The following is an 11,093-nucleotide window of genomic DNA, read 5'->3' as shown; positions in this document are numbered from 1 at the left end:
ACACACTATTACTCTAGCTAACGTTAACTAGCTAAGCCATACCGGCTTGCAAGCCAGTGACCTTTCTGTCTGTCCATTGTAATTACCTATCTGTTTGAATAAAGACTTTTTATTCCCTTCATTTATGAGACATTACTATGTTAAAGACACCATTGCCTTGGTACCTAGCTGCTTGCTTATTAAGTTACCTACCTATCTATCTAGCTAGCTAGCTCGCTCGCTAGCTAACGTTACTCAACCTTATCAATGACATGTGTCTGGTAGGTAGTGTTAGTTTAATTAGCTACTTAGCTATATTTACGTTTGCTGCCAAGAGCAAATTACCACATGTGTGACAGACCTGCTGATGGCCCGGAAAACTCTTGCGTGAAGTGATGTTTTCTAATATGTAATAATGAGATAACGTTAGCTTGTCGCTAACGAAAAATACAATCATTCGTTTTGAGTAGCAGCTACCCCTAATCCACACTCCTCTGTTTGCGGGATATTTTGACCAAAGAGCGCGCCAATTAAACGCGGAGGAGTCAACCAATGGCCACACGGCAAAGGAAACATCTGCAAGGGACTGACTTCAAATTGTATCTGCGTCATTGGGTTACAGTGCCCCGTTTTCTCCGAATATGCTGTGTCATTTGCTCAATGTATGGATTAATGTTCTTTTGTGGTCACACTGTAAACAGACAATGTGTATGCAATTTAGTACTAAAATGCCCCGCAATTGAAGCCAAACGTTCTCGTTCAAACAGGCAAGCCAAGAAATAAGATTACATGAATACTGGGCTGCAAAAAAGGATAGTTAACTATTCGCTATCAATTTTTGCGACTGGAATAAATAAGTTCTTCCACTAGCTACGCAGCTGTTCTGTTCGTTTTTATATTTTTTCATTCTGTGTTTCGCTGCATGTGCTGCAGGAAATTATTTAAGGACCTTTAAGTAGTATAGATTACTAGCAAACGATGACCAGTGTTTTTCGTTCGGTTGCGCTGCAGTGACTTGCGTGACGGTCCCTATCTGCCGAGCCCCGCTCTCTCCTCGGCGGTTCTCTGGAAAGTTCGGTGCCCTTCCTCCGGGAGAGAGAGCGGTTTAAATCGGACACCTCCGTGACAGTTTGCAGCTCGATGCTGGACTAAGAGAGGCACGGCGTCGCAAGCGTGGGGGCTCGCTACATTTCCAAGTGGACCATCTCTAGCTAGCCTACTGGTGCTCAACCGCGATTTCAGTAGCTACGAGTGCTGCATCTAGACCAGTTGGTGTATCTCGATTGAGAAAAGTGATCTGTTACTAGCGTGCTAACCAACCAGCGTTGCCGTAGCAAAATAATACAACCAAGTTGCCTAACTAACTAGCAAGCTAAGCAACAAAGAGCTGATCCTGCTATTATTTGATACGCTGGGAGCACGATAGCTAAACATTGTTATTTTGGCAGCGCCTTCAAAGTTATTTTCATTGCTGGTCGACGCAGATCGAGTCTGGGTTATTGATCATAGGCAGAGCGTTCCCGATAACGCTGTTTATTATTTTGTAGCATATTTTGCTAGCTCGCCGCCTCACGTTTTAGCTGTTCAGCTAGCGAGCCAGTTATCCCGATTGCCAAGGATTTTGCAAACGGCTACAGATCGGATATAACATGACTGCAGAAGAAGTGACCAACGGACAGCAAGCCATGGAAGGAGACGATATAACGCTGAAGAAAGATGGAGGAGTTTTAAAGGTAACGTCAACGAGCTGCTAGCTTCGCTAGCTAGCTAGACTAGCTACCAATATAAATAGTGTAAGCATTCCTTAAGGACATCTTTAATGGCCATTTATTATCAGGTTAATCCAGTCACTGTGCTTATGCACGCACAAGCTGTCTGATGCGATCTGACTGCTAACTTATCTAGTCTTGCTAAGCTAACTAACTAGTTGGTTTCAGTGCTCTGTTGTGTAGGACCGTGGCCGTGTCAAGAAAATATGCATCGAGTTGCTAGTCAGCTTATCAGATTAGCCAGATCGCTCGCCGTATCTGGTTTTGCCACCTCTTAGCACGCTATCAAATCAGCTACCATAGCGTGCTATCAATTCGAGTTTGACGAAGTGCGTCTTCTAGCCTGGCTGCTAACAGAATTGAGTGCGAGGGGGCTCGGTTGTGCGCACCAAACTCGCTGATCACCGTCAGTCTGTCTCGTCAATCACCTCCTTTGCCCGCTAGATGCGAATTTCGGGTTTTAAAAGTGAGTTTATCTGTAGTCATGGCGTTGATGGGCAGCGAGATTGCTGCGTTATGCTCCCGACGCTAGGCCGGACAGCTCAAGGTTTAGATGGCTGGCGTAGCTAACCTATGTGATTCTCCACCCCATTTTTGTGAACACGTGTTTGTAGCTAAGCTAGCTACAGATCCAGAGGATTTCGCGATGCACCGCATGCGGCGGCCAGCTGCATGCGGAGTGTTGTGTCGCATCCGTGTCGCTGGGGATCGCACATGTCAACCTGATGCAATTGCCGAAGCACTTTGCGGAATTTTGTAGTAGATGGGGGTAAATATGGTAGCTCCTGAGCTAATTGGTTAACGTCACTCAGCTCTAGATGTTATTATGATTGCAGCGGTTTTGAGGATTTAATGTTTGAAAATGAGCAATGCATTCCTTTTCATATTTCCCGTCTGTTGTTTAGTAGTAATTAACGAACGTTGCTTTTACCCTCTTTAAAACTAGATGGCATTTTTTTGTGTGTTGATACGTGGGAACAGCATAATTCCACGGACGTGTTAGACAGTAGCGTTCGACTTCCTTGCAGCTCGCTGTAAGATCGCTGTAATTTATTTGTTTTGGCTTATCTGCGTGTAAAGGGTTGGGTGACCACAGAGCAGCATGCTTTAAATGCAGCTGCCGAGGAGCTCAAACGGATGTAGGTTCGAGTTTTATAACAGTCTTTCCACTCCGTGAAACCGTATGGAAACTTTAACTGTTTAAATGATAGACCAGATCACTATATCTCACTGATAGAGTGGCCACTTACATTACAATACATTACGTTCATTTAGCAGGCGCTCTTCTCCAGAGCGACCTCCAGCACAAAAGAACAAAAGTGTATCCATTCAAATTGAATGAGCAACAGTGTCAGACCAGGTTAACAATACTCCCAGACCAGTGAGTGTGAGCATAACACTATTCAAGTCCAACCACAAGTTAACCTGTACAACCCGACTAGACAAGGGAAGCCAAGTATACTGCCGTGCATCACAGTCAGTCACTAGGTCACAGAATCCAAAACACAGCGCAATACTACACGTGAAGTAAACAGCAAGTAATACATCTAGCAGTTGTTAGGGGGTGGGAATTGAGGTGGAATTGAGATGCAGTTCGAAGAGGTGCGGTTTCAGTCTGCATCAAGAGATTACCTGTTACCATGTTATTTAGGCATTGTTTAGCTTTCTTTGTTCTGAGCGCCCCATTCTGTTGCCCAGAGCTCTCAGTTTGAACTGTGTCACCTAGTCTCGTCTATAATATGAGGAATGCTGTGGGCGTGATTGCCACAGGTTGACTCTTTGAAGCCCAGCGGTGTGCAAAACTGAGACAGCACCCCTTCGAGGCATTTCAGAGAGGAGAGTGGGTATTCTGCCATCTCAATACTGTGTGCAGGCTTTATCCGCCACAGACTTGCCCCCTAGGAACTGAATGGCCTTCCCTCTAATGCACGCTTGCATGTCTGTCTAGCATTCTAATGGAAGAGCCATTACTCTCCTGTCTTAAAATTCTGTGGTTTGCATGTACGCCCAACCGTTGTTCGATGCAGATGGAAAATTGGATGGCAACTCTGCTTCCTGCCAGGAACGTGAATAGATCAATCACTCCACTTTAATTGCATGCCTTTGACTCCTTGAATCAGTATTTTCCATTGTTGTGCTCGGGGCTACCATTTGATGTGTGGTCATGGGTTTAGAGCAGACGCCTGGCAGATCTTCATAGAGCTCATCATAGAGACGTGCATCAGATCATCATCATCTGTTGTCAGAACAATCAAGCAATCAATTTTTATTTGCTAGGGTTAGGACAGAGGTATAGTTGTTCCGCAGCAGGTTGCTGTGTCAATGTTAGTGTGAAGGTGCCACATCATACCTCCAGACTGGTCACATTAGAATAAGACAGTGGTTAGGTGAATCTGCTGTTGAACAGGAGGTGGTGAGAATCTGCAAGTCTGATTTAACTTCAGGCTTTGAAGGTGTTTTTTGGTTTGAGGATCCCGTGACCGCAGCTCCCCTCTCCCTCTCTCTCCTGGACAGCTGGTGAAGAAAGAGGGCACGGGGACGGAGCTGCCCATGACCGGAGACAAAGTCTTTGTGCACTATGTCGGCACCCTGCTGGACGGCACCAAGTTCGACTCCAGCCGCGACCGGGGGGAAAAGTTCTCCTTTGAGCTGGGGAAAGGTACGGAGAGCTCCCTTCCCAGCAGGCCGCTGTCCTCGGCTTTACTGGTGGTGTGTGGGAATGTGGGAGGGGTCGTCTGGGTGGAAATGTAGTGTAATGGGGTGGCAGTGTAGTGGTAAGGCACACGGCTGGCGACCTAAAGCTTGCTGGTTTGATCCCCCTCGGGGCACTGCTGTTGTATCCTTGGGCAACGTACTTAACCCAGAATTGCCTCAGTAAACATCCAGCTGTATAAATGGATAACATGTAAAAACTGTAACCTGTTTAAGTCACTCTGGATAAGAGCATTTGAAAAATGACAGTAATGTAATGTAGGATGTCTTGGGGGGAGGGGACTCTATGAACACAGAGATACATACTCTTCTCAAATGAACTGGGACAGATTAAGATCACAGGGCTTATCGTTGTGCAGGTCAGGTGATCAAGGCATGGGACCTGGGTGTGGCCACTATGAAGATCGGGGAGGTGAGCCAGTTCATCTGTAAGCCCGAGTATGCCTATGGGTCAGCCGGGAGCCCCCCGAAAATCCCGCCCAACGCCACCCTGGTGTTCGAGGTAAGGCCCCTGTCACCCATGGTTTCGCCAGTGACATCATGACTTCATTTAAAACAGAGCCTATGGCTGTAACAAATGAATCTTAATTAAACCGGCTCTTATAGACCAGGAAGGTTTCTTTCATGTGCATCCATCACGCAGAAACCGAGACCCTTGAGTGCAGGCTCCTTCATTGATTTGTGTAGATGGTGTTTCAGACTTAATGTGTATTGAAAGATGTGAATGAGACGGTAAACCCTGTTAGTGTAAGTGACGTGACTCTGCTCAGTGTGGTCACAGTAAGGCCCCCCAGAGATGCAGGCTGACACCTCTCTCAGCAGCCTTTAGAAACGGCCTTCACTCTGACAGCGAGTGCCTGTCTCCGACCCTTTCCCCTCCAGGTGGAGCTGTTCGAGTTCCACGGGGAGGATGTGACCGAGGACGAGGACGGCGGCATCATCCGCAGGATCATCACCAAGGGCCAGGGCTACTCCAAGCCCAACGAGGGAGCGGCGGTCGAAGGTACGCTTGTGAATCTCCGCCCCGCTTCAGTGCAGCCCCTAAACTGGCCTTGCTTTGCACAGGGAAACCGGAGGTGCTTGTTGGTATCACCATAGCAAACTGAAGAGCTGCCACTGTCATGCTCCACTCTGACAACTTCAGACTGGGTCAGCATGCCATGTGGGCCCCTGCTCCTTTCAGCTCACTGACCCAGGATCAGTGTTCAGCTGGTCAGAGCCTTGCTTTTCCACTCTGGGTGTCGAACAGAGGTCAGCATTGCTTAGGGGAGAGGTCAAGTCAAGTCGGAAATGTAGAGCTGGGATGTTGCATAATAGCAGGTGCGTTCTCTGACACGGTCGGGGTGAGCATTCAGGATGTTGCTTTGCAGCAAATGTGTGTCTCTGCACGTTCAGGCTGACATTGCTGTCATCTACCTCTGCAGTGAACGTGGAAGGCAAGTTTGAAGAGAGGGTGTTTGACCAGCGGGAGCTGAAGTTCGAGGTGGGCGACGGGGAGAGCCTGGGCCTGCCCCCGGGCGTGGAGAAGGCCATCATGGCCATGGAGCAGGGGGAGGAGTCCCTGTTCACCATCATGCCAAAGTAAGAGTCCCTCACCCGCAACCATACTGGCGCCTCAAAGGGGCTCCCATCATTCACCTATACTTTGATGCGTTCTGCTGTCACCAGTAGAATTACTTGTTGTTCTCAGTGTCTGATTTATGAAGTGAGCATTAACTAATGTCCCGGTTTGCTTTCTTTTCAAATAGTCTTTTGAAATACTTGTTACTTAGGCACGAGTCTGAGTTTATACAACTGCAATTAACAAGTGGAGTGGTATTTACCTGCATGCATTCAAAGATCGCGGGGCTTTGTGACAACTATATATGAGACCGGTTTTGCTCAATGAAACGATTCCTCAGCTCGTGGGTTGCACAGCTGGTAAGGCACTTGTCTCGTGCGCCTGGATTCAAAGCCGGCCACATCGACTCCGACTGCTGCCCGGAGCCGATGGCGGCAGAATGAATTGGCTTTCTTCATCTGGCCGCTCTCAGGCACCCTCTGAGCAGATCGGAGGGTGTCAGAGGAGTACTGTCTGTCCTCTAAATGGCACTCACCTCACTGTGGTGCGCTGAGTGGCTTGTAGAGCGAACATTCATCATTGGCTACATGTGAGCCAATCAGAGGGCTGTATCCACCTCACCTCAGCGCACCTGTGCACCATTGGAGTTTCCAAAGAGGCCTGCATGAAGGGCTGTTTCCTTTGTTCCCCCCCAGTTATGACTGAAGCCATGATACAGGGGTTAATGTATTTTATTGTTTTTTAGCTTTTTTTTTTAAATCTATTTGGCATCTTTGAAGGTTTTGTCCTCCCATTGGATAATTGCTGCGGTGCAAACTGCTCACCCACTGTCATTTTATGTTGACCTCATCCCTTCCATGTGGTTCAGAATGTCTCCACATCAAAATGCTACAGAAATGAAGCTTTACTGCCAGAGATCAAGGGGCTACAAACCCTTATTACAGTTTGCAACTTGTGTGCAACCTCTAAATTAAAAGAACTGTATTGAAATGAGTGTGTTTTGCAGGGGTAGACGGACATTGAGTCAGTTGATTCGTATTTGACTAGGGCTGACCGTCGCCTTTTCCGAAACGTGTAAAACGGACAGGCTGCCGGATGAGGTGCGATCACTCCCCACTTCCTCTGTCCCAATCTTCTCCAGGTACGGATACGGAAACGCTGGAAATGCTAAGTTCAACATTCCGCCCGGCGCGACTCTTCAGTACAAAGTGAAGCTGAGCGCCTTTGAGAAGGTGAGGTGGCAATCTGTACTTCTCTCCAGTCAGACTGTCTAGGGTCTCGCCGCAAAACAAGAGATTCCTCTCATCTGAGTACGCATGAAGGCTCTTAATGCTTGAATTGCCTGCTCACTACATAATGCCACTGACTCGTTATCTGAGTCTCAAGAACATGAGTTATTAGGGGGAATGGATGTTTTAATTCAGCAATTAAGTGAGATTCATTTATCCAAACTCGTAAAATGTTTCAAGAGCTCCTGCTTAGCATACTGTGTGTGTGTGTGTGTGTGTGTGTGTGTGTGCGTGCGTGCGCGCCTGTTTTTTATGGCACTCGATCAAACATCTGTCTGAAATGCAAAACCTCGCCATTTGTCTGAGTCAAGTGCTTTATTATATATACTGGTGACTGTTTGTTTTAGTTCCCGTCTAGCGGCCATTTATACGGGCTGCGGCAGTTGATAGGCACACACTGTATTTTTATACGCCAAAGTTTCTGTTCTGATAGGGTTTCACAAGTCAGTTGTGTCTCCTTCAGGCCAAAGAGTCCTGGGAAATGAACACAGCTGAGAAGCTGGAGCAAAGTGCCATTGTGAAGGAGAAAGGAACGCAGTACTTTAAAGTAAGTGCACTACAGTGCTCGCACTAAACGGCGGCCCCCTCCTCCGAGGACCCGGCCCAAACGAGTCGGGGCGCTCCCTGTGGTCACAGCGCGGGCGTGTTTAGTCAGAGGGCCCAAAATTAGTGTCTGTTTCCGCATGTCTTGGGTAGCCCTGAGGGATAAGCTTCTCGCGTTGGGAGGCTTCTCCACGAAACTTAGCTGTACCAGAGCAAGGAAAAGGGGGGTTTCCGCAAGGAAGGGGGAGGTGGAAAGCTTCGAGGGGAGACAGAGCTTCAGGGGGGGCTGGGAGGACGGGGGCCCTGAGGCCGGACTGATGCGGGGCGCGGGCGGTTCCTTTTTTCCGCAGGAGGGGAAGTTCAAGCAGGCGTCGGTGCAGTACAAGCGCATCGTGTCGTGGCTGGAGCACGAGTCGGGCCTGCAGCAGGAGGATGAGCAAAAGGCCCGGGCCCTGCGGCTGGCCGCCCACCTCAACCTGGCCATGTGCTACCTGAAGATGCAGGAGCACAGCCTGGCGCTGGAGAACTGCGACAAGGTAGGCCGCCCAGAGGGATGGCAGCATGCGTCAAATAATGCGTATATTGCGCCCAAATGCAGCTTTGGCGTACTGCACTCCTGAGTGGTTCATAGTCAAGTTGTCTGGTAGAATCTTTGGGACAAGCCAGTATAAAGTCAGATAAGATACCGGCACATTGGCCTAATGAGACCAGGGAGGGCACTGTAAGCATGTGGAGCCAAACCTGCAAGACTGAACCTTACATGGAGCAAAAACTGCGTGGGAGGAGTGGTCTGGTTGATTGATAGCGCTGTGACCCCCCCCCCCCCTTCCCAGGCCCTGGAGCTGGACGACAGCAACGAGAAGGCCCTGTTCCGCCGGGGGGAGGCCCTCTGCGCCATGAAGGAATTCGAGCGGGCGCGGGCCGACTTCCAGAAGGTGCTGCAGCTGTACCCTGCCAACAAGGCCGCCAAGGCACAGGTGGCCGTCTGCCAGAGGCAGATCAAGGAGCAGCACGAGAAGGACAAGCGCCTGTACGCCAACATGTTCCAGAAGTTCGCCGAGAGGGACGCCAAGGTGAGCGAGGGCGCCGACGCCAGCATTCAGTCTGCTGAGGGACAGAGTGCAGGGCGCAGGCCTGGCCACAGCCGTATATTTGGTCATGCGCTGACTCAGACCTAAGGTTTTTTGGTGGCTATTTGTGTGTGACATAATTGTTTGACAGGCAATCGTTAAACGCAGCCCTTGCCATAAAAAAGTTGGAACATGCAGTTTGTATATGCAGCACAGCCTTTGCTGCTATGTTTTGTCCACTGTCATGGTTCTTTGCATGCTGGCACAGACAACATCTTCACAATGGTGACAGGTTCACATTTTTTAATGTAACCGCTAAATATGTACATGTGGCTTACAGCAGGTGTCAGTACCACTCCTTGCCACAAGGTGGAAGTAGAGTGCCATTTTTTATGACGTAGACCCCAGCTTGCAAAAGCCAAAACGTGTAATGAGACAGTACTCACTTGTCTGAGATGTCTGAAGTGACTTTTAATGAAACAGAGACTACACTGCTGAAGAGGGTGTTTATTTCTGTCTCTCTCTTTTTCTCTCTCTCTCTCCGCCCTGTGACTGACAGAAAGAGGCTGAGAAGGTGAAGGAGGTGAAGAGCGAGAACGGCGGAGGTGTGGACATGGAGGAGAACGCAGTGCAAGAGGAAACGGCAGCATAGACGACAACCCTTTCTCCTTTTTTCTTTTTTTCGTTTGATGTTATTTTTTCGTCATTTTTTTTTTCTTTTGTTGATGTTTTTTAAGAACTTTTGTAACTTAAAGAATTCTCGTTTGTTTGTAGAGCGTGTTTTCGCGTGCGGGTGAGAGAAGAGTAGGGAGGCGTCGTTTGCTGTGCCCGCCCCCCCCCTCCCGGGAGCGGGGAAGCGGGGAAGCTCGCTCTTTGCTGGAGAGTCATTGGTCAGGTTCTAAACGACTATTACTGTACGGCTTTCCTCCCGTCTGTCTCCATTGGCTTTGCTGTGTATTGCCTTCTGTCTTTGTGCAGTTAGCGCCGGCTGTAGAGGAGCCCCCTCTGAGGGCAGCGCGGTAGCTAGTTCCCCTGCCGCATGCTTCTCGCGCACAGAAGCCCAGTGCCTACAATGGGGGTAACGCTTCTGAAGCTGACGTCAGTAAGGGTGATCCCAGGTGTCTGTAGCTGGCAGCGAAGCTGAAGCTGTTGCTGTGTAAAGGAAGACAGATTCCGAAAGGGTTTGCAGACCGTAGGGATTTTTGAGAATGAGTCCCGCTGAACCTGGGTCGAGAGGAGTGGCCAAGCTGGTTCATAAAGACAGTCATTGGTTCCTGTGATTTAGTGCGCTGGGAGGAGTCGCTAAACTGGTTCACACAGTCAGTCATTGGTTCTCGTGGTTTAATGCTGGGCTGGGGGGAGGAGCCTACGGGACCCTTTCCCTTTAAGTTTAAGACGCTTTTCAGCGGATTGTTACTCCTCATGTGTCTGTCCGGTTTGTCCTGTCCCGTGATGGCAAAATCCCGCTGAGACTCCCGAAGGGCTATTCCATCTGCGCTGGACTCCGTCACTGTTCCGCCCTCCTGCTGCCAGGCCAGGCACCCCTGTTGGTCCTGGAGATCCGCGGTCGCGATCGCGTGCGTGGGTGTCCTTGAAACATATGATTGACTGGCAATTAGCAGCCCTGGTTATGAATTTAGCACCTGGGTCTGGAACAGAGACCAGAAAGCGGTGGATCTCCTGCACATGCCGCTGTCTCCAGTGGTATCTGCTGGCAGAAAGCTAGCTAAACGTCTCAGTGCCCTGTAGCGTGATTGCAGTGCTCCTTGTGTATGTACCGTCTGTGTGGCGAGAAAGACAGCAGACATATAGATTCAAAGCTACAGCAGTGAAGGCCGAACGCAACCGCTGTTAATGAAGTTTGCAATATTGCGCCAACTGGTCTGTTCCTGTTTGTCTATAAAGCCGAAGATGCAATTATTCATTCTGCACAGCCTGGGTAACAAAGCACTGTTTGTCTGTTTTTTTTTTTTTTTTTTTTTTTTGGTTTGTATAAATTCCTTTTTTTTTTTTTTTCTTTTTTTATCAAGTGTAATTTCTGTGTAATTGTTCTTCTCTGAATTTGTATGGTCATTTGTATCATGAAGAATATTTAAACTGGAAGACCGCTGAAGGCTGACCAAAGCCAGAGTGAAGCCGGTTCCCTCGGACAAAAAAAAAAAAAAAAACG

The 11,093-nt window shown here is 48.8% G+C and overlaps 1 protein-coding gene across 1 annotated transcript; it reads left to right on the top strand.

Moving 5' to 3' along the window:
- Window positions 1–1,030: 1,030 nt before the first annotated feature.
- On the top strand, window positions 1,031–10,867 carry fkbp4 (FKBP prolyl isomerase 4). The gene is made up of 10 exons (XM_036520382.1): window positions 1,031–1,712; window positions 4,263–4,407; window positions 4,820–4,962; window positions 5,343–5,463; window positions 5,885–6,041; window positions 7,163–7,253; window positions 7,774–7,857; window positions 8,204–8,389; window positions 8,687–8,926; window positions 9,483–10,867. The coding sequence occupies exons 1-10, from the start codon at window positions 1,629–1,631 to the stop codon at window positions 9,573–9,575; spliced, it is 1,344 nt and encodes a 447-aa protein (XP_036376275.1). The 5' UTR covers window positions 1,031–1,628; the 3' UTR covers window positions 9,576–10,867.
- The last annotated feature ends 226 nt before the right edge of the window (window positions 10,868–11,093 follow it).

The sequence above is a fragment of the Megalops cyprinoides genome, chromosome 25 (genome assembly GCF_013368585.1).
Source record: "Megalops cyprinoides isolate fMegCyp1 chromosome 25, fMegCyp1.pri, whole genome shotgun sequence".
In the NCBI taxonomy this organism is placed as follows: Eukaryota; Metazoa; Chordata; class Actinopteri; order Elopiformes; family Megalopidae; genus Megalops; species Megalops cyprinoides.
Note: the sequence above shows the minus strand (reverse complement) of the source record. Positions and strands in the feature narration are given on the sequence as shown.

Bases quoted from the DNA above. Each gene is read 5' to 3' on its own strand.
- fkbp4 (XM_036520382.1), top strand. From the start codon at position 1,629: ATGACTGCAGAAGAAGTGACCAACGGACAGCAAGCCATGGAAGGAGAC. The intron at 7,254-7,773 runs GTGAGGTGGCAA...TGTCTCCTTCAG, and splicing joins AGCTGAGCGCCTTTGAGAAG to GCCAAAGAGTCCTGGGAAAT. The intron at 8,390-8,686 runs GTAGGCCGCCCA...CCCCCTTCCCAG, and splicing joins CGCTGGAGAACTGCGACAAG to GCCCTGGAGCTGGACGACAG.